This window comes from Lonchura striata, chromosome 3 (genome assembly GCF_050655825.1).
Source record: "Lonchura striata isolate lonStrDom1 chromosome 3, ASM5065582v1, whole genome shotgun sequence".
NCBI lineage: Eukaryota > Metazoa > Chordata > Aves > Passeriformes > Estrildidae > Lonchura > Lonchura striata.
In genome coordinates this window covers 100,941,498-100,964,894 of record NC_140705.1, presented here as the reverse complement: position 1 = coordinate 100,964,894, position 23,397 = coordinate 100,941,498, and the positions used below count along the sequence as shown (strand labels likewise).

General features: G+C 36.8%; 1 protein-coding gene across 8 annotated transcripts in view; it reads left to right on the top strand.

Annotated features, from left to right (window-relative positions):
• MTA3 (metastasis associated 1 family member 3) overlaps window positions 1-23,397 on the top strand; it is a 139,397-nt gene that overhangs the window by 7,408 nt on the left and 108,592 nt on the right. For all 8 annotated transcript variants that reach the window (XM_085577103.1, XM_031504262.3, XM_021546388.3 and 5 more), the window contains one exon: window positions 17,547-17,673. In XM_085577103.1, coding sequence (XP_085433229.1) covers window positions 17,547-17,673 — 127 coding nt within the window. The remainder of the gene's footprint in view (window positions 1-17,546; window positions 17,674-23,397) is intronic.

Genomic DNA, 23,397 nt, shown 5'->3' with positions numbered 1-23,397 from the left:
TTTTAATGCAGATATATGATGGTGTAATTAGGTCCTTTAAAAATACCCTGCAATGTCCAACTCTGGTAATTTTGCTCATCCAGGTGTGGTGAGTGAAGAGAAATGGCCAGCCTTTGGCTTTTGTTTTGTTCTTTTATTGGTCTTAGAGAAGTGGGGGTGATTTGAGTACATAGTGTGAAGTACTAGCTTGGTTTTTATAGGAAGACAATACGTCTTGCTTATGTACTAAGAAAATTATTTAATGTTTTCTTACATAGTTGGATACACTCTATAATTATTTGTGACCTATTTATGATCATGTTCATCAGCCCCCACAATATTTTGAGTTCTTCCAGATGAAATGTATAGAAATATAGAACTTTAGGTGAGCCTCACTAAACCTTCTAGTACTTTTTTTTTTTTGTTTTCCTTTTCTAATGGAGGGGGCGAGGTAATATGAAAATGATAACAACTATCCTGGAAATACTTTTTTTTTTTTTTAAATTTGATTTTTAAAACATGAGGCTTGTAAATTTATTTTTTTGTTGGGTTATTTTTTAGAAAAGGGTATGTTAGTTCTGTGGGTATCATTCAATCTGGAAAAGTAAGTTTTTTCTATTTGCTTTGTGAGTTTTAGATTGCCACTTTGTCAGCACTTTGATAAAAAGGACTTGATGGTCTGTTGCTCTTCTCCTATAGCATACTAGGGGTTTGTTGGTGTCACTAGGAGTGCCGTGGAATCTTCCATCATGTTTTCTCCATCAGGATTCTCTTGTGGTTTTGTAGTGAGAAAACAGAAATGTGATTTCCAGCTGGTTCAATGAACATCTTTAGAACGCCTGTGTCTCACATGTTGCAAGCCTTCTAACCCAGTGCTCTTATGAAATAAGTTTCTCTATGAGCATTTTGTCTGGACACAATGTCTGTGTTCTGACCAATCTGTGGAGTCTGTAATGCCAAGCTCTCTTAGGAGATGTTTGTTACAGCTACAGGGGACAACAAATAGTGAAGGATTGCTTGCCTAGAGCTTCCTATAACTCTTAGAGCAGATGTAGTTAAATGTCAAATCAATTCAGAGGCTTTCATTCTGGAATAACACAGTGTTCTGTTTAAAAATATGGTGTGTGTAAACAAAATATTTGTATATTTATGGACTGAATGTTTTGGAAATGTTTTATATAGCTAAACATGTTGACACATCAACACTTCTACCTGGTTTGGTATAAAGTAAGTGTTAAAAGATAAAAGTTTCTTAAGGAATGGAAACTGCAGTTCAGCCACTGATTTCTCCTGTGTGCCTGTTTGGAGAAGTCTTCTAAGTATAAGGTCTGCTTTATCTTTTCTAATGATATTTTGTATTGCTAGTGGGTTTTTTTGGGGGTTTTTTTTGTTTTTTTTTTTTTTTTCTTTGTGGCTGAGAAAACTGGCTTGAGTTATGCATTTCTCAAGATTTCAGCACATGGGGGTTGGGGTTTTTCTGATTAACACATCAATATCTGAAGGTTACATTTTGAGATGTAGATATGGTCCCATTTACTAAAAGAAAAAAGCATCTTTGTAAGAAAATATTTTGGAAGTTCAAAAAGAAATTTTTAGTAACTTGAAAAAGTTTCAGAATTATTCTAAAGAGTGTTTGGGGAACATGAAATAAAGTTGATCTGTGACTTAATCACTGGTAAGGAGTTTGTATATTGTTTTCATAGGGTGTTTTTTGTTGTTGTTAGGTTTTTGTTTGGGTTTTGTTTGCTTGTTTGGGTTTTTAAATTTGGTTGGGAATTTTTAGTTTATTTGCTTTTTAAGTTGTCTTCCAGAATGTTTCAAGATATTATAACAAATTGAGGGAGGAAAATCAAATTTTCCTTAGGCCATTCTAAAATACTCAGGTACAGAGTAGTTAGTTCCCTTGTTTTCAAAGAATGTCACTAATCTGTGCAGAAATTGTATTGCCTTCTTTCTTTCCCTGGTGTTTCTGGTGGAATTTAATCAAGGACATTTTTATTTGTCTACCAGCATCAGGTATGACACCAGCTTAGGTCTGGGAATAGTTCTAGAGCTAATTGTAGCCAGTTAAATCTGGGGATTAGGAATGTTTTATGGGCACTTGAGGACTTTATGTTTTTTCACTGTTGATTTATGTTACTACAAAATAGAGTTTATGATAAGGTCAGCTTGAAATACAAGCCAAAATACTGTCCAGGATCAACTTCTTGATCCTGTGCAGCCTCCTGAGCTTAGTAGGAGAGTTCTTTTGGGGTGTTAACATGCACCAGGTTGTTGTTGTTGTTGTTGGGGTGTTAACTCACTTAGGTTGTAGTCATCACCACAGCGTCACTGTGGGGGGAATTTTCCTTTCTTGGCATGAAAGAATTGACCAGCAGCAGAGTAAGGCTTACTGTGAAGAGATGAGTAGAGGATGACAGGCAGCACAAGAGACAGATGTTGCAACAGGTACCCGAGTGCGTAAGCAACTGAACTTGGAGAGGTGGGACAGAAACACTCAGCTCATTAAAATGGGTGAAGCAAACACAAAGGGGTAGCATAGAGATGTTTCCTAACTACATGGTGTGATTGAGAAATTGCCAGCTGTAGCTGAATCTATGAAATGTAGATGATTCTTTATCTTCAGTAAAATTAATGTATTTTAGGGCAAGGTTTTAATAGCTGTGGAGAGGAGGCTGTGTCAGCTTTGTACCAGCACTGGTTTTGAGTTACAGTGAAGGGCTCAAGTTCTTATTTCCTCATTTTGCAATAGATTGCAAAGAATCATAGAATATCCTGTATCACAAGGGACACATGAAGATAATTGGATCCAACTCCTGGCCCTGCACAGGGACCATTCTAAGAACCATACCATATTTGAGGTTATTCACTACTACTTGAAGCTGAGTGGGGTGACCTGAGTGCATGATGCCATTTTTTGCAGTTCTTTGCACTTTAAGTTCTTTATCTGATAATGTGTTATCATGTAATACTATGTCTGAAGTCATTCTCTTATTGCAACTCCTCAGCCAACTTTTGCCTAGTCAACCATCTGGTGAGGATATAAAAAAAATTACTGTTGTTGGAGTCCTTCATCTTCTGATTTATTAAAGAGGGTTTGTTTCATTTAGGTGTGCTGAGATGCTGACTAAATGCCAAGAATATTTCTGGGCTTGTGATAAAGCCCATGCAGAATGTATTTTTTTCTCATTAACAGAATTGATATTCTTTGTGAATGAGATAGTACTCAATTAAAAAAAAAGCTCAGAGATATTTGTTTCATTGATTGAGTTGAAAGGTAAAATGAAATTTTTCTAGATTACAGAAGCTGACAAAAAATCATATTCAATCTCAGTTGTTCTTTTTAGAGATCACTTACTGGCTTTGCTTCTTGTTGCACATTTTTAAAAATTTTATTCTTTTGCTCTCAATCAGTCATGTTTCATGTCACATTGCTTTGTACAATGGTGTTTCTGCTGCAGAATTTTTGTATATGATAGATATCTCGGAGGAGAGGATTCTTGCTAGTGATTCCTGGTTAGACAATCATTAGGGCTGGGAAAGACCTCCAAGATCCAGTCTTTGACTGAACACTGCCATGCCCACTGAACTTTATCATCAAATTTTGGAGTCTGTACTCAATTCTTACTTTTGTGTGACTTTCATGTGTTGCAATCAGAAACAAATCCAGTATTCTCTCTGTACTTCAGTTTTTTGCCTGTAAAGCAATGCTCCTATTAGTTCTTATTAAAGTTGGTAAAAATATTTAATATGCCAATATGTTTTTATAGTTGCCATTAAAAGATCTCAAAGCACCTTACAAACACTAATAATTTATATTCTATATAATATCAAGAATGCTCCAGCATTCATGGAAATGGCTTGATCTTGCAGAGCAGTTTAGCTGCTGCTGAGCCTTCTTAAAGGTACTTTGTATTTGAAGGGAGGAATATTTTCATATTGTCTATATTAACTGCTGATATTCCAGATGCATCTGAGAGAATGAAGCTGTTAATATCCCATCTGATTTTTGAGAAGCATTTTATTTCAGTAGAGCAGCAGGCAAGCAGGTATAATTAGAGATGTTAAGAAAATGAGTTTAACTTGAGCAGTAGTGTTTAGCAGATTACTCACTGATGTTCCCAAAGATAAACAAAACTGAAACATGTATTTTTCATGTGTCAACATATGGTTGCTGTTGCATAGTGGAGAAACACAAGAATTTTTCCTGCCCTTTACAACAATTAAAAAAAAAATTGTAAAGTTGTATGAAAAAAGATATGGATGTGGAGACCTTAGGGTTGAGGAGAGGCCTCCAGAGTAAAATATCTAAAACACCTTGTGTTCTTCAGTTTTCTGTTATCTTAGTCACATATTTGACTCGGTATAATTCAAAACATTTATAAAATACTAAAGCTGCATTATTTTTGTCCAGTCAGATTGTAACACAACCAGAAAATTGGTGGATTTTTTTCTTCTGTGGTCTGGTTCTTTTTCATTGTAGTAGTTCTTGTGCATCAAACTAAACAGTTATTCATAAAAGGTACATCTCTTTAACCACAATCCCTTTCCTGAAAAATCATTTTAAGATGACTTTTCCTGTTACCTAATTCAAGTCACATAATGTCTTAGAATAAAATGTATGTTTTGACTGGAGATTTTATTTGAAATCTTAAATTGCCTTTTTTTTTTGGTTTCACTAATTCCCTAGATACCTGTTGTCTTTGCAGCCTATATTTAGTTAGAAGCACCTTTGGTGAAATGAACCCAAGAGACAAATATTAATTATTCTACTGCATGCAATCCATTTTCTCTGTCTTGATAATTTTAAATGTTGAAATAATTCATAGTTTCTTAAAAAAAAGTCACCAAACAACAAAAATCAACCCCATGGTGAATAATTTTTTGGTCTTGCTTATGGTCATGTTGGTGAAAAGAACCAAAACAAAGTAAGTCTTTAGTGCTTAAGAGCTCAATTGATTTGTGTCTGTTACAGTTGTGTAAGTAACACTTCAATGGAATTTTGTGGCTTTTGGAAAGTTTTTTATTAGGTTACAGTTGATTTTTTTCAATTGCACTTGGTGAGAAGACCTCTCTTGCTTGCTGTTAAGAAAAGAGATCTGCTGCTATCACCCTGTGATGAAAGACACTATTTTTTCAGTTGGATAGGAGAAAAAGGAGCTAAGACCTGGAAAGACAGATCTGGGAATCAAAGGTAGGAGAGTCTCTTGAATTGTATGTAAGGAAGAAGGCTTGGCTGCTAGATATGCCTGAGGAGTGGGTGAGCAGACTCGTGTAACTGGTTCAGTGAGATACTGCCTTGCTAATCTCAAGGCTTTTGTAAATATAAATTAGTGTTTTGTTTGCAGCTCAGTGTCCCTGGCTCTGTCATCCCTGTCCACACACAAAGAATTAGGAGAAAAATAGTTTTGATCTCACATAATTGCCCTCTTGTCTTTGAGGACAAGGCATTTTTCAGAAGTCCCTGTCCCTCCATCAGAAGGCTCTTGGGTTTGTTTTGAAGATGGAGTGGTGAACAGACAAAACCAAATATGGTAAGCCAGGAAATTGAGGTCTATAGGTTCCAATATTGCTTTCATTGGAATTTTACATGTTAATACTATTTACAGTCATCTGATAGAGACATGTAAACGAAGCAGTAGCAAATTCAGTTATATTGGTTTGCTTCTGGAAATCCTGAAGGCTGTGATGTGGGAGAGGCACGCCCTAGGAATACCATTTAAGGATGATACAGATAACAGATTCTTTAATCAGTGGCAGAATAGCTTTTATGCTAAGGCACTTATATTAGTCTAACTATCATTTTCACTGAAAATGAGCTTGGGTTTTTTTGTGAGGAAGACAGGATCTCTTTGATCTTCTGAGACAAGGGAACATCCAATTTTCCTTCATTTACCCAAGAGAATACCATCAGTTGTAATTTATTTGAAGAGAGTGGAGAAGATTCAAAACTTTCTGAAATACAGCAAACCTTGTTGAAATCTACTTCCTTGTCACCAAGGAAAAACCTGTCTCAAGGGTCCCAATTATTCTTTTCAAGGGTGCTTTGGGTAGTATCATAAATTATGTGTTTTCTTCATTTGATTTTTGTTCAAGACTTGTGAATGTTTTCTCTCCTCAACAGGGAAAGCAATAAAGAAGCAGTAATGAGGAGCGTCTTGCTTCTGACAATATCTGAGTATTCTTTTTGTGACTGGCATTTAGAATTAGTAGTTATATTGTCTCATTAACAAGTTTACTGTCATCCCCAAGTATCTTGTAGAATTATTCTGTGTCTGTTCAGGCTCCTCCTTTGGTGCAGAATGGCTTGTTAGATTGTGAATGTTAATGACCCTCTCCTAATGGATGAATGGATTTATGACTAAGTTAATAATTTTAGGAGTTCTTAGCTCTTATGGAAAACTTGCATAAATACCTTTTTTTTCACCTGTGTATGTGTGATCTGCATCTGGATCATGCATGGCTTCTTCACATATAAAAAATTGTCTGCTCTGTACAATTTGTATAACTATATCTGAATTTTTGCATGGACTGAATTTTTGCTAGCTAGTAACTGCTAGCTTCAACTCTAGACCTCCAAAGTATAAACTTATAATTTTGGGCAAGTGTGTGTATGTTCATTTTCTTTCAAACTCAACAATCTTATTTTCCGAACACAGAATTTAAGAGGCTTGAATACATTGCTGCCAATTTCTCTGAATGTAAAAACAAACTAAAGCTAAAACCTGGATTAATTCTGTGAGTTTGCTGTAAAGAGTGGAAAGCTGTAAAATATCAGTTCATGTTTGTGCTTAAACCTGTTTATAAGATATATGAAGCTCAGTTTTTATTTTTATTACAAAAATACCAGAAGTATTTATTTAGTAAGTTTCCTTGGTAAAGAACTCAGTAGGGTACAAAGGTGTCACTTTTTTGAGCTCTACTCCCAAAATAAATTTTTCACATTTGAGTCTTTAGAAGGAGAGAGTATTCACAGAAAATTGCCAAAGCATTGTGCATTCCCCTGTTTCCCTGTATTCCTTAGGATTAATTTCCTCATGGTCAAGTTTAAATACATGTGCCATTGTTACTGTACTTGTTCAAGGTTTCTTTTGAGTTGTGGAAAATATGTACCTGTTTTCTCTCTGCTGCTTTCCTGCCTCTTTCTTGTTTCTTAATTGTGCATGCAAGTGATCCTACACTGTTTTCTTGGTACCCTTAAAATACTTGTAGTATTTAAATTGATATTATTTATCATAACTTTTTTGTCTCATGAAGATAAGTAGATTTCCATAATCTCAAATGGTTCTGCTTCTTTTTGTTTTCCCTTGGCTCCTAATTTTAAGTGACTTTCCCCACTTTCTTCCCAGTGCACCCACACTGTACCAAAGTACCTGAGGCATAAATTTTAGACTACAAAAATATTGCTAGGTTATCTCTATCTTTAAAGCTCCAATTAGAGATGTATTTCACATCTTCAAAGAGTTCTCTGATAGTCTAATTGAATCAGCAGTTTATATAATTTATAAATTTGAATGATGTAAACTCACTATTACTATAGAAAGACTTTCCCATCATGCAGTGGCAATTAAATGTGTGATGTGGGAATCAGGTCTGATGATTTAAATGCTTACCAGCAGTAATTCTTGAATGTCTGTATTCTGCAGTGGAATGAAGTGTGCAATAGTTGCCCTTGGTAATTCTCATGCATGCCTGTAACTGCACACATGATGGTGGAGCTTTTCAGCTTGGGCAAGGCTCTGTGTGAGAATGAGTCTAGTGCTTCCTACCCAAGTTGATTCATGCACTGCTATGTGTGTATATGTATGTATATGGTATGAGGTATTATGGACTAGGTAGAAGTAACAGATAAAATGGATGTGTAAAGTAGCTGTGTGATTTGTCTCTAAACTCTTTCTGCTAAAGGTAGTCTGCACAACTAACAGGACTCAAAGTTAGTAAATATGTTGAGTTTGTCATGCCCCAAACCACATGGAGTGGATGGCCAGAATGACTGTGCTATTTCACAGTGCAGTTTATCTGTTTGATCAATATTTTGGTTTTCGTCTCGGCTACTGTTTGTAACCCTCTCTGATCAAGTGAAGACTTGTAGTGTGAATCTGCTTTGCTTCTGGTTTTGATATGCAACAAATGATTATGTGATCCTTGCAGAGAGATTGTTTTGTACTGATGTAGAATACGTCACTCCCTTGAGCAAAAAAAGTTGGAGTGGCAAAAAGCGCAGTTTATTTCAGTAAAAGCCTGTTCTACATTATCAAATTCCTAAAAGACTTCAGGGAGCTAGGTAGTTCATTTTGACTGTCACCTACTGCCTGAATCCAAAACCTGTTTGAGGATTTATCACAGTACATAGAATGTCTCTGTGCAGGTTGCAGAGTTGCTGGGCTATGCATAGAGCACTATATATGCATATATCCAGGGGTTATGTGAGTTCATGTGTCTTTTATACTTGTACAACAGGTTAAACATCTATCCAAAACCAGCACAACTAAATTAGCTATTTTCCTGGTTTTGATATGCTGAATTATAGAATTAATTTGTTCTTGTTTTTGTGTGGGATTGTGACAGTGATATGCAATGATGGAGTCATGTTTCAGTTTCCTGTATTAAAAGTGCAGACTTGTTTTAGCTTAAACCAGAGTAGAAATAGTGTTGGCAGAGTCAGTGACCTGTAACCTAGACCCTACAGGGTACTGTGGCCCGTTGCTGTGTGGCAATTCCTTTAGGCAGGTTCTTTGACTGATGCTGCTCTCAGGAGTGAAATCCTGATGCAGCTATTCTCAGTAGGCCCTCAAGAGGCCAAGGACTCAGTTGCCAAGTATTATACAAGAAAAAAGGTTTTGATATATGGACAGCTTTTATATTTACATTTGCCTTCAAATGGGGGCTAGCTTTATCTACCTTCATAATGATCTCTCCTTTCTTTTAATTTTTAATTTTTGTTTTTAATAAGAGGAAAAAAAAACAGAATCAGAATACTGGAGATTTACCATGTATGTGATGAATAAGTGAAGATTTTTCATATTTTACCTGCTACAACAAAAATGGTATTTCAAAATGTTGTCTACAAAACAAAGTACTGAGGGAAGAAAAACTAGGTTGGTTTACTTGGGAATGGCATATGTATTAAAATTTGAATAGCTAACACAAGGTGATGTTATTCCTACACTGTTTTTTTTTTGTTTCTTTGTTTGTTTTTCCTCCTGGCTTCTGAATGAATAAATTAAAAGGCTTTAATAATTTAAAGTAATACATGTATTTCATATCTCTTTACACTTTTCTCAGTTCATATGTATAGTTCCTGTAAATTATGATCTCATTATCTCTGTACAGACATTAAGGAAATAATGTATCCTGAAAGGTAAATCTCTAACATAGTTGATGGAAAAAAAATCATCCTTTGGGTCTTATACAGACCATCAGAGTGAATGAGCTCCTCTTCCTGGTTGTCTTCGCAGGTCTATAGACATAAATTACCATGTTGGCATCGAACAGGCATTCTCTTGGATAATATTCTTATTTCCTAATCCCACACCTAGAGCCTTAATGTATCTCAATTGAATTTACCCAATAACAGGATATACAAGTCCTTTTATTTTCTTTCTCTTTTTTTCCCTTTTCTTTCTTTTTATTTTCTCCTACTTCTTCTTTTCTTCCTGCAGAAAATCCAACAAAATTCAGCCTTTCTGTGAGGAGTTACTGTAGAAGATAAATAATTTGTGTTTTATAAGCAGAATCATATGCCATTCTGAGTAGGGGTAGGAGAGTTCTTGTACAATCTGTGCCTTTTCATCTCTGCCAACAAATTTTGAAAAGTTGTTTATCGGCTTTTGAGGATGTGAACTGAATGTTAGAAAAGCAGTTATGTCTCTGAAACTCTGTGGTTATTGTCACACAGTGCAAGAAAATGCCAGTGTAGATCTTGAACATGGACTTTGAATTCTAACAGAAAACATAAAAGCACATTTTTTGTGTACTTAGTTCTTCTCATGTTACATTTATTATTTTCTTATATATTAACACTGCATTTTCTTAAGGAGAGACAACCATGCAGCTTGTTAACCAACTGGATCAAACAAACCTTTGCTTATGGTAAAGGAAATAAAATCTTGTTAAAACAAAATATGAGCAGGAATTTTACAGAAAAATGGTGAAAATCTCAATGATGGGAAAAATTATTAATAGCGGCTGCCTCAGGGAAACGGAATATACGAATCTCCCTTTTCTTAAAATCAGGTGTAATAATTATTCAAGCAGGTTACATGGCAGTGCTGCACGTAGCCTTTGTATTCTTGAGCCAGATGATGGATCAAAAAATTATTTCTTGGACGCTGTCAGATTAACCATGTACACTGTTGCTCATGGTGGTCTGCCAGTCTGGATTTGAGAGCAGAACTAAAATTTTCTTTCTTTCCCACAAAACTCTAAACATATGTACACTTTGGAAAAAACACTAATTGACTTTTGATTCAGCTGATGAGCTGGATGTAACCAGTAATTGGATGTTCATCATGTTGCAAATAACAGTTGTCCATGGTACAGTTTTGAGTCTGCTTCTTGCTGCTCCTAATGAGCTGCTTGAAGAAACACCTCCCAGGACTGCTGCTTCTCACTGCTGCTTCCTGCAGCAGCTTGCATGTGTACAGATGTACACATCACCAAACACAACCTGAGCCCTGTTACAGGATATTTTTTGTGTTTGGGAGAATTTGCATTTGAATAGGTGATACAGAAATTAGGTGAAAGGGGAAAATCTAGTTGAGGTTTATGATATATAAGCCAGCTTTTTCACTACTGCCTGCGTGTTATTGTTCTCATGCTTCTGTGGGACCCTTCTGTTCTGTAATGTTATTATAAAATAGCTTGCAGTGCTGAAAAATGGTTAAAGAACTATTGTGCTTGCTTTTGCATTCATTCAGGTTATAGTTAATTTATTAGAATCTATTTATTAATGTAGCACATCATGATTCATAGTACTTATGGAGGTAATCCTTGCTTTCCACCCACAAGCTTCTAGCTCTCAAAAATCTCCAGAACCAGCTATCAAATAACCCCCACCCATCAAGTTTGGGAAGGTGAACTTTTCTGCTAATGAAAGGTGTGATGGTTTCCATAAAATATTTTCACTACAGGCCTGTGATAAATGTGATATGGTTGTCCAATTGATTATGACTGACTATTGTCCTGGAAATTGTTATTATCATAGCATGCTACTTGGAAGTACCCAAAAAAACATTTTGCATTCTTTTGGAAATAATTTTTGTTATTGGACAGTAGGTGTGGCATATTAGTTCTTAATGGCTATGCTGTAGCTATTTCTTTGTTTTGTGACCTTCTTTAGAAAAATAATGATGAGGTAGTGTGGGAGGATCACCTGGATAATCCCTTAGAGGCCACATGTATATCCATGCTATCCAGCAGGAATTAAAAGTAGACCTGTTCCCTGTAAGTGGTCATTTTTTTTCTTACCTGCAAAATTGCTCAGATTCATGCTTTAGATACCAATATGCTATTTACATGACTTGTAATGCATACAAACTGTTCTTTGGATTTCTTAGCCTATCTGAAAGTAACAGCAAATATCAAATTGATGTTAGACATTCTAAGTCATCTGAACATTGCAACAGACGTGGTGTAAGTAAAGCTAATTAATTCAGCTTTGGGAAATGCTTCCTCACTCAAATTGAAAGTGTAACCATGCATAGTCTAGCTCACAAAGTTGATTAAACTGCCTTACTACAGCTTTAGGGGATTAAATATCACGACTAAGTACAATGAAACGTGGCAAGAAGCCTCATGCAGATGAGCAGATTGGCCAACTGCTAACCTAAGAAAGCTCTTCATTCACAGTCTGAATAAAGCTTTCAGATGGTTAGACTTACTGTTTTTCTTTGTATGAAATCTGGCAGTGATTAGATTTACTCTCTCTCCCCCAAAGTCTATATTTATAATTGTTACTGCTGTAGCATTTAACTACCAAATGTGCATTTGAAGTTTTTGCCACAATCATCTAAGCTTAAAGAGACTTAGCACAGCCACCTTTCCTTTATGTGTGTGGTAAGCTTACTGCCCTTCAGCATTCCCAGCTTTTTATCTGTAGGTTTGAAATTATGTTGTTGATACCTGCAATGTACATATTTTTTAAGATGAGTATTGAAGAAAAAGGTGTACAGGAAAGGAAGACAGTTTGGAAAGTTTTCTGAAAGTGAGACTTTCTTTGAACATGAAATTCTGATCTCATACTGATCTAATACAAATTTAAAAGTATTTTAACAAACAGTGAAATGGCTGTAACTCCACAAATGTTGGTGGTGGTGATTTGAAGGCTGGCATAAGCCAGATGCAGCTAAGCTGAGGTATGATTTCAAGCAATTAAGGTAGGAAGTTAATGCACTGAATCTTTGGGCACTCTGCTGTTTTCATCCAGAATTGGTCTGTGCTGCTGTTGGAAGGAGTCTTGTGTTTCCCCATTATGTCTTCCCAGTCTCCCATTTCTGCTTTTTTCTCTTTCTCTTTTTCTTTATTTTTTGTTTTTTTTGTAGCAGGCCAAGCAATTGGAATTGACTGGGATTAAGAGACAGCTAGGTGAATAAAAAACTAATTGCACGGGCTGAGTCAGAGCATGGTGGTTAAGTGTTCACACTGTGTGTGGAGTCTCGTGGGAATCTCCATGGGGACCTGTCTTTAGCAGGACATGTGGAGCAGGCAATGTGGTGCACTCTTACCGTGTTTGCAGGTGACACAAGAATGAAGGGGTGACCAGATGATGGCTTGAGGGAGGGGCTGGTGTTCAGGGATTCCTAGAAAGCAGGAGGAGTGCTATGTCAAGAACATGAAGATGTTCAAATGCCAAGTCTTGCACCTGGGAGGGAAGAGCTCCTGGGAGGAGCACAAGCTGAGAACAGGGGGGCTTGGGGGGGCAGCTCTTCAGGAAGGGCCCTGAGGCTGCCCACAAACAACTCCCTGACAAGGAAGGGAGTTGGTCAAGAGCATCCTGGGCTGTATGGCCAGGCACATAGCCAGTAGATCAAGGCAAGAGATTATCCTCCCTGATTATTCAGAACCCATTGCATTACATGGAATTATATTGCATCCAGTTTTTAGGTTCCTGATAAAAGGAAAGATGCTGATAAATTGGAATGCATTCAGCAAAAACCATCATGATGGGAACTTGCCTTTCTAGGAGAGTCAGCTGGAATTACCTTCTCAATATGGAGAACAGGTGGACTCCCAGTGCCTATGGAGGTTATAAACCAGAAGATGGAATTGAACTCTCAGCAGTGACTAAATTGAAATGAAAGTGATTCAGATTATATAGATGTAGAAGTTTTTCTCCATTACTGGGGGATGGAGAGGTTATGTGTTTGTCTTCAGAGATTTTCAGTTACTGAGTACCAGGGACTTGACCTTACAGTGGAGCCTATTTTGAAGTATAATTTTTGCAAGGGACCTCCTGAGGCCTCTTCCATCCTGAATTACTCTGTTTCCATTGTTTTTGGTTGAATTTCCAGATTCCAACTCTAGCTGGAAAGAATACTGTCAGCATTTTGGTGGCAATAGAGGGAGAACTTTCTTCTTTCTTTTAATACTGAAGATTTACTTCTCTCTGAAGATAGTCTTCAATGTTTAAACTAATCTCTCCTACTCTGTTGCAGTACACAAGGGGAACACATGGGGGGTTATTTTGATTTAGTTAAGGGAGAGTAGTATGTCCAAGGAATTGACCTTGTTTTGCTAGCTGATGATTAACTATACAGTTGTTGGAGCTGCACTTAAACCTTTAAATGTCTTTCAGGACTTAAAAAAAATATTTTAAAATAATTTTTTATTAAATAGGAGTATTGTATTTCTAGAGACTTTTCCTCAGTTTATTTTCATTTTAGTTGCAGAAGCAAGCAATTCTTCATAGCAAGCTTGACTCATCACATAAAACAGAGATACTGTATACTAAGTTTAGGTGGCACAGACAGTTTTGTCTTCTTCTCAGGCTATCTAACACCACCATTTTCTAATGGCAAATCCCACAAATTAAATGGAAGAGGGAAAAAAGAATGTGCATCATATTTAAAAGTGGTGATGCATATCTAAAATGAGTGAGGGTTACAGTTTCTTTCCAGTATCCATTGCTTAACTGAGTCAGTCAAGTCTCATATCAGATGGGAAAGTTGCAGTGCTGTCCCTGAAAGTATCACCAGATCCCTCTGATTTTCAGGGTCACAGTAATTATTTACCACTGATGATTAGAGAGCCTACATATAATAAATAGCCCACAAGTTTTAAAAGCTCACTGGTTATGTCTGCTTTTTCTCACTAGCGTTTTTTCTTTAAACAATGAAATATTTATTGTAAACTGGGAAAAGTGCTACAAAACAGCATTATCTTAAATTTTGCCCAAGGCCTAAAGGAGTGTGTAATTTTCAAAATGTGATTATATGTATATATGAGGTACTCGTCTTTGGAGTCATACCTATTAATTTTAAATTGACTTTTTTGTCTCTTTAGTCATGGAAAAATGAGGTCTCTGTATGTCATCACCATATTGCTACATAAGAATATTTGCTCACTCTGAGCTATTGCTTTTCTTCCCTTCCTGAGTGCTGAAATGTGCTTAGCTTGGTGCTACTTTATGAGTTCCTGTAGGTACCTTCTGTTTCACTCCTTTTGGTAGAAATAATCTCTCCTTGAATGGCAAATGAAATTCACATGTGCTGTAAATCAAGTCAAAGATGTGAGGAAATCTTTAAAAGTTCTGCAAGATTGTTACCACTTTCCTTTTAATGGGTATTAAGGCTAGATAATTGCAAAAACCTGCTTCAAAAGCAGCTCACTGGAGGTTTCTTCAGATGCAGAATTCTTTGTGTTGCCATCAGGCAAGCTTAGCTTCCTCCCTTCTTTTTGCTATCCAGTTTCCTTCCCTAGTACAGCTTTGTATGATTGCTGGGACAAATTATTACTTGTTTGACTAAATCCTACTGTTAACATTGGTTTTATATTTTATTGCTGAAGCAGGAAATGGTAACATTTTCCCAATGGTAAGTTGTATTGAGTGGATGGAACTGTTCTGTGTCTGGCAATGGTTTGTTCTACTTATTGCCCATCCTGTGTAAAACATCTACTTTATTTCTAAAAATACAACAGAAAAATTTACCTTGTTTCATGTTTACAGTGTTTTAAGAGGTAGGTCTAAGAGACATTTGGTTTCAGCTTCTGGCTCTTGGATCAACATTTTCATGTCTTATGTAAGATGAGTGAAATAAATTTGTTTAAAGATGGTGGGTTTTCTTCTTAATTTTTTAAATTTAAGTTCTTAATTGAGGAAGATATTGAGATAAGCATAGATGTCTAAAGCCATTTTAAACTCTGGAATATCATCTCTGGCTTCCTGGAACAATTTTAAAATAGCCAATATTGTTCAGTGTTTTGTGCCTTATCTGCAGTCAGATGTTTTTTATATGTTGACAAAACTTCTGTTTGGATGCCTAAATTACTTAGGAAAGAAGCCCTAAACCCAAGGTAGCTAGAAGAAATACTAGTGTTTGAATCTGACAATCAAAATGAGGCTTGTAGTGGTCACTTACTGTAATAAACAGTTGTAGAAATTAATTGCTGGAAACATTGGTATGGTATAACCCCAACTAGCAAAAACCACCACACAGCTGTTGGCTCACTACCCCAGGTGGGATGGGGGAGTGAATTGGAATTAACAAACAAAGCAAAGCAAGGAATTAATTCACTGCTTCCCATGGGCAGGCAGGTGTTCATCCATCCGCAGGACAGCCAGGGTCTGTTACACACCACAGTGACTTGGGAAGGCAAAACATCATCACTGCAAATGTCCCCACTTCCCTCTTCTGTCCTCCAGCTTTATCTGCTGATCATGATGCCATGTGGTATCACTTGGGGTCAGCTGTCCTGGTTGTGTCCCCTCCCAGCTCCTTGTGCCCCCCCAGCCTCCTTGTTGATGGGCTGTTATGAGGAGCAGCAATGGCCTTGGCTTGGCAAGCTGTGCTCAGCAATAACAAAAACATCCCTGTGTTATCAGCACTGTTCCCTACACAAATCCAAAACACAGCACAAAGATAAACCTTTTAACATGAATTTCTATTTTTTAATTAACTATTTGCCTAATTAAAAAATGCTTCACCTTGACATAGATTTCTTTTAAGATTTATTTATTGTCAGTATTATAGATGCTAAAATAATTCTGAATCAAGTTATAGTTTGACTTGAATCTGTACACATACCCAGTGAGGCTGTGTATTCTCAGGTGAGATGGGTGAAATTCTTGTTTTCATTTTTGTTTTCTTTTGTTTTCTTACTCTCTTTCTCCTCAAAACATGCCAAAACAGGGAAGGGGATGGGGGTGTCTACAGCAATACCTGAAGTAGAATTTGGCTTAAGAAGTTGGTTATATCAGGGTATGTTGTTACATCACTTTTGTGAAAAGAGCTATTAGAAGAGGAATGAACTACACACAGGCATAATTTAAAAAAGTAGTAGTGTTGCATTTGGGGAGAGAACTCTGGTTGCTATGAGGATGCAGGCAGGCTTCAATTTGAAATAGTCTTTGTAGGTTGGTTGTAAAAATGGTTATTATTAGTAGAGCGGGTGAGGTCCTCTGTGGTAGGTAGTTACATGAAATACTATCTCATGCTGAGGATCTGTTGTTGACTTTCTGAGAAACATTTTGTAAACTACACTTGGTTCTGCAGATAATGGATAATTTACCAGGTAGAAAGTTGCCAAATCTTAAAGAAGTTTTTAAAGGGTCTGTATTTTTGCATCCATTGTTCAGAGAGACTTTTTGCCCTTTTTGGGAAGCTAGAGGAAGTACAGATTCAAGTTGCACATTTCCCAAAAATTCTAGAAGAAGAATTAGAAGTTCAAGATCCCAGGATAGCTCTTTTGGAGAGCCTGGCATTGTGTGACATGTTAGCAAGCACTGGGAACATTGCCCTTCAATTCTATAGAAGACTCTTTCTAGTCTGCTTTTATTTCTTCCCATCTTGCTTGAAATAGAAACAACTTCAAATCTTATTTAAATATGCAAATTCACTGCATTTGTTGTCAGTATTGAAGAAGGTGGAAGACACTAGACTTTTTCAGTTTTCTTAGACTGATTTTGCAGTCTTGGACTTCAATTATGCTTAGTAAATTTCAGTTCATAGAAAGTCTGCTTTTTCCAGGACTTCTGTAAAAGTTTTAGTAGTAGTAATATTGGCAAAAGAAAGTCAAACCCAAGACTGGTCACCAAGCAAAAGAAAAAAGCAGAGGAATGAAGATGAAAAAAGAATGAGTAATGTTGACAGGATTGTTCTTAAATTGTGTGAAAGACATCAATGCGTAGTACAGAGAAGTGCATAATTTTTTTAAAGGGTTGAAGTAGAAGTTTATAATTCAAAATACTTAACATTCTGTCAAGTTACATAAACTGTAGTCTTGTTAAACTCATCTTTTCTTTGAAATACTAAAGGAGGTTGCTAAGGGGTGGGGGGATGTCAAATGAAATGGCTGCAATGATGTTATGCAACACAGTTAATTTCGACCTACGCTCTGCTTCTCTGCAGAAGAAGTTGAAGAAGAGTCTGAAACTACAATTGAGGTTGATTTGACTGATAAACAGAAACATCAGTTGAAGCACAGAGAGCTTTTCCTTTCTCGCCAGTATGAGTCCCTACCAGCAACGCATATCAGGTAAGGAGGAGTAAGTGCAATTTATCTGTGTGTTCTGCTGGGTGGATTGCCTGCCAGTAGCCCAGCTATTGGACTGCTTCAGCCTTGCAAAAGGGTGTCACTGATCTTAGCTGAGCTGGGCCAGGATGTCCCATGAACTGCTTTGGAAGCACCTTTGGTTTTTTCCTTCTGTTACTTGGTGTTTGAACCTTAGAAGGGACAAGAGTCTCAGAGCTCTTGCTTGCCAATTGATAGCCAATTGATTATCAGTTGATAATTTGGTGGAAAGTCAGTCTGTTACCACTTCGGAAGAGCTCATTTTTTTTTAGTTATTCTGCTGGCCAAAGGAAGCTTGACCACTTTGTCTGGCCTGCAAAACAGCAGATGGGTTTGGAAAGGAGGCCGTGACTCATTGGTCAGATCTGCAGTTTAGGGCTGCATGCATGTAAAATTAAAATTACCCCAACTTCACTAAATGTGAGGAATTCATGACTGAGTTTGGCTAAATGTTCCATAAGCATTTCAAATATTGTTTTAAATTGCCTTTAATGCTAATGTAGGAAGAAACTTGATAAAGCTCAAAAAGTGTTTGTTGACTTCTTTCTGTAAGTGACGTAGGTGCTCATGTCATCTTCTACTTAGCAATCAGGAAAACTTTTTTTTGTGTTGGAATGAGGGGATGATGAATCTAGAAATGGAAAAGAAGTAGCACAGTGATGGGGGAAGTCTAATTTAGTGTGAAACAATGCATTCTTACATTGCATTCTTAAGCAGCTTTCATTTTCTTATTGTATCTAGCTGTCCCCAGCTATTTCAGACCATAAGTGTCTAGAAGCTGCCAAATAAAAGGAGAAGCACATTGTATGTGTATATTTATTTTCTCTCTTATTGGCCAATGACATAATCTTGGAATATTCTGTGTTGGAAGGGACCCCACAAACATCACTGAGTCCAGCTCCTGGCCCTGCACAGCACCTTCTCCAAGAATCACACCATGTGCCCAAGAGCATTTTCCAAACACTTCTTGAACTCTGTCAGGCTTGGTGCTGTGAGCACTTCCCTGGGGAGCCTGTCTCAGTTCCCAGCTACCTTCTGGGTAAAAAACCTTTGTCTAAAATCCAACTTAAACCTCTCTTGCCACAATTCAGGCCATTCCTTTGTGTTCTGTCACTGAGCACCATGAAGACGAGAGGTTACTTATCTCTCTTGCTGACAACAGAAAAACTGGAAATTGGAAATATTGTATTAATTTCTTGTGTTTTATTCAGCTACTTGTTCTGACTTTGAGAAAGTCATTTAACTGTCAATTTTCTGCTGCTCCAACTATAGCATGGAGATAATAATCCTGTGCAGTTTCTTTTACTTTGACATTTAGATATTGAAATAAGGTATTCTCCTTGCAGAGGGAAGATTACATAGAAGAAGTATTGTAAATGTCTTCTCACCTCACAATTCTCACCTCAGCAACTTCAATAGAGGTTCTCCAATACATAGTTCACAAAGAAGGCAGAAAAACACGTGAATTCATAGTACATGCCACACAGCACAGCAGGCAAAAGCAGAGTGATGACTTGCATCTACTTTTCAGAACAGATGAATGTTGTAGGACTGTGCTGTCATGTGTTACTAAGACCTTTAGCAGACAAATTCTGGAACAAGCTTGATGTTTCAACATTTTAAAACTCTGTTTTAAAAAGAAACAAGAAGGCAAATACACTATAAGGTATTCTTAACTTAGGTCTTTAACTTACTAGTATTCACATTCTGTGATTTTCAGTAGTTTTATTAAGTTTTATTAATTAGCTTGTCCTCTAAAGAGGATAGAAATTTTGAGAAGGTGGCAGTCCTCTAGCTTTCTTCCATTAGTACTCCAGAATACTCAAGGATGCAGATATCACAGCTTCTCTGGGTGTCTGTTTTGGTGTTTGATGTCTGTTGTGGTGATTTTTTTTTCCCCTGTCATCTATTTGGGATTTTACTTATTGGAACTTTGTCTACTACCTTGTGCCCTATCACTGCAAGGAGCCTGGTGCCATCTTAGCTATCTATCTTTTCATTAGCTAATTGAACAAAGCAGTAGAATTTCTCCCTTTAGTTGTCATACCTTAAGAGTGAACAAATCCAGTTTAATATCATCTGCAGACATATTGGAAGTGTATTTTTTGCCTGTGTCAGTAATTGGGGGATACCCCCAGTAACCAGCTGCCTGCTGGACTTTGTGTCACTCACCACAGCCTTTCCAGTCTGGTGTTTTTTTCCAAGCTTATTGTCTACTTGTCTGGTCTGTGTCTGTATGTTTCCAATCTGCTTGAAGGACACTGGAGCACTTCAGGCCTTGCTGAAGTCAGGTTCAATGATGTTCTCTGCTGTCACTGGTCTGCCAAATCAGTTGCCTCCATATAGAAAGGTATGGGATATTTGTGCAATAAAAGCCAGGGTAGCTCTATGATGTGGACCTTTGCTCTAAGCACCTGCAGTTTTAGCCCTTAGGAAAAACTGGATTTACAGGAGTAAATGGTACAATGGTATAGAGTGGAGACTGGAGGTTGGAAATCAGCTCTCTCCAGAGTAAGAACAAAAACTCAACTCCTCTGGAAGGAAGAGGAGAAAGTTCAAGTTGATTTTAAGAGGATGGAGGAGGTTTTTGACAACTACAGATCTTGACCTTTTCCTGACGTCCTCAGCCAAGAAAAGTATCTAAGTGCCTTTTTTGTTGAAATTGAAGGAGTAAAAAAATTTTGCCTAGCATGGTTTTATTAGGTTTTGCTTATAACGTTTTACTGCTTTTGTTTTATCTTTCTTATTTTTTTTAATTTTACCCTTTTTAAGTTTTTCAAACTGAATGGTAGAGGAAATTACACCTCTTTCCCTCCAAAAGACCCCTATCATAAAGTTACTTTTGTTCTAGTTGACAATTCCAAATACAATGATGTCTCATTTATACACCTGTTGCTGTTACTTCTTAGTTGAAGCTCCAGAGTAATACCACGCAGTAATTTTAGTAGGTTAGATTTCTTTAATGTGCATGTCTAATTCTGGAGCTTTTTGGTCTGCAACTGTGGGTTTTGAATAATTCTGATGTAATCTGTTTGCTCTTGTATTAGTGAAATACAGTTTCATTCCTCATTTTGATAATTTTGGTTTTTTATATATGCATTATATGTAACTGTTTCGATATGTAACTTGTTTTGTTTGAAATGCTGGGATTTTTTTAGACTTCATCTTGTCTACCCTTTAAATTAGATGTCACTATGCCGTTTCAGTAGTTTTAGGGAGCAGCAACAGTTTTGGCATAAAAACCATAAAAATCTGGAGAGCCAGATTTAGAAAATAATTACCAGTGGGTAGTGTAGTAATTAAATGTGGCAATGGTGCCTTGTGGACAGAGTTCTTGCAGTGGGATGTGTTTCAGAAGGTGGAATTACCTAGCTTGTTCTGGAGTCCTGATGTGTGGCACAGAACAAGCTCATGTATTGGTCTGGGGATCAAAGACAAGGCTTGTTACCTTCCTACCTACTTGCCAAGTTACAAATAAAATTGTTGCCTCCCCTGTCTGCTCAAATGTGTGCAGTCAGTAAAACCCCTCCAGTGGATTATCTCCTTCCTTCCTAATCCCAGCATGATGCAGATGCATTTTGCCAGGCTCTGTAATCCCACATGTCCTTGTCACAGTTGTCCTGCCCGCTGGGCTCCCTGAGCCACTCTCCTTCATTAATGTCACCCAGGGTTGGTGCAGGTGGCTCCTGTGAGTGGTGTCACCCCAGAGAGGGGCTGAGTTGAGCCAGTGCTGCTTACTTGGGCACTCAGAGGTTTGAGCATTACCAAATGCAGCATTTTGGAAAGGCATGAAACGTTGCGGGGGGAAGAATGGTGGAAGGTGTCAGAAGGTTGAAATTATCTGCCAGTGTTGCAAAATTCACCATAAAACTTAGCATGTGGTAAAAGTGGGTTCTTGTATAAAAATCTGCAAATGGTTATCATGTTGTAGATGCATTGGGTTATTTAACTTCTGATTTGGGCTTTAGCTTTATTTTTCATTCTTAAGCTCTCAAGTGTTAATAGGTATTAAACATACTTAGATTGATGTAAAAGATGCATTAGTGTCTAAGTTCATTTGTAATTGCTCTAAAGTTAAATGTTTCTTACAAATTGTGTAGAAGAATTTATTTATATATCAAGGTTAATTTTACCATTTCAATATCTTTGCTTATTTCTTGTTTGCTTATTTGGTGTTCCAGTCTTGAGGTTGGGGGGGTTTTATGTAAGATGATGATGATGATTATGTTTTAAGTGTTTGGAAAGTATACATAAGCTGAGCATTCGCAGATATCGTAATAAAAGCAGGTGTGAATCTTTTGGGCTGCTTTATACAGCAATAAAAACTTCCACCCCCTTCAGGGAAAAAAAAAAGGAAAATGATATTCCTTTTCTTGAATTTCATTTTACATATGTAGGATGTCTGTATGTTATACAGATATTTGTCATGATGCAGTTTGTTTAAATAACTGTAGTAAATTTGCACCCTAATCTTTAATGCAGAGTGTTTATTCAATCTGCAGTTGGATAAACTAAGTTATGTTTTTTAGAGGATTCTATTTGTTGCTTGACATAAACAGCAAATTCAGGTTTTCTATGCACCTATGGAAGAAAAACTTTGAGCATTGATTCTGAAATATTCTTACACATACCCTTTATTTTAAAAACTGACAAACAAAAGGCAAAACCAAGAAAAGAACCCTCAAAACTATCTTAAGGTCATAATGGCTTACTTTATTACTTCTGTTCCAGCACACAAAGGACTTCACAAGCCTTTTAAAAATTGTGATTGCATGAGATAGTTTTATTAAAAGCTGATTAATATGACTGGGGAGAATGTGAGTAATTTTGCAGAATGCCTGTGCATATGTGACGTTAAAAAGCATCCAAAGAGTCAGATAATGAGAAGAGTTCTTCAGTTTTTATTAAGCAATTTGTACCCTCTGCATATTTTAACATATAAATGTATCAAAAGGTGTATTTAAACTTTTAAAGTATCAGCCTATAAGGATCTCATTCTCTTTTGACTTTATTCTGATCATTAATGGAATTCAGAAGACAGCATTTCTTTTTCTGTTTGGTGTTTTGTTCATTTTTAATTGTTTTTGATGATGGTGTTTTTTTGGTGGTTGTAATTTTAGTTTTTAAATGGTACCCTTGCTTTTAGGTAGACTAAAGAAACTTTGGTACCACTTTGTCGACAGAAGAAAAAGTATCTTAAGAATGTTCAGTTTGCAGGAGCATGTCATGCTTACAAACTGTAACTGTGTGGTGCTCTTTAGATGTGTTATAAATGACTCAGTTGTTTGAACTATATTAGTGAGTCCTGATGAGATCATGAAGAAGGAAGAACAGCAAAAAAGTTGTGTGATAAAGCTAAGGTGGAGAGAATTTTTTTCTGAATGTGGGATTCCTTCACTCAAAACAATGAATGGTCTGAAGCTCAAGGCAGATACAGCAGGTCATTTTATGTTTTACTTCTCAAGATTTCTCAATCTTTAGAATTTAGTGACATTACCTCGGGATTTCCAGTTTTGGCATTTCTGGCAAACTAGAAGTTTCTGCATACAAAGTATGTGAGTATGTGTACAAATTTTAGCTACTTTTTTAAAGCTTACTATGATCCTTATAAGCCTTATTATTTTCTGGTGTAAATCAGACTGGATAAGGAGTGAATTTTTTTTGCATAGGCACGTGCTTACTTAATCA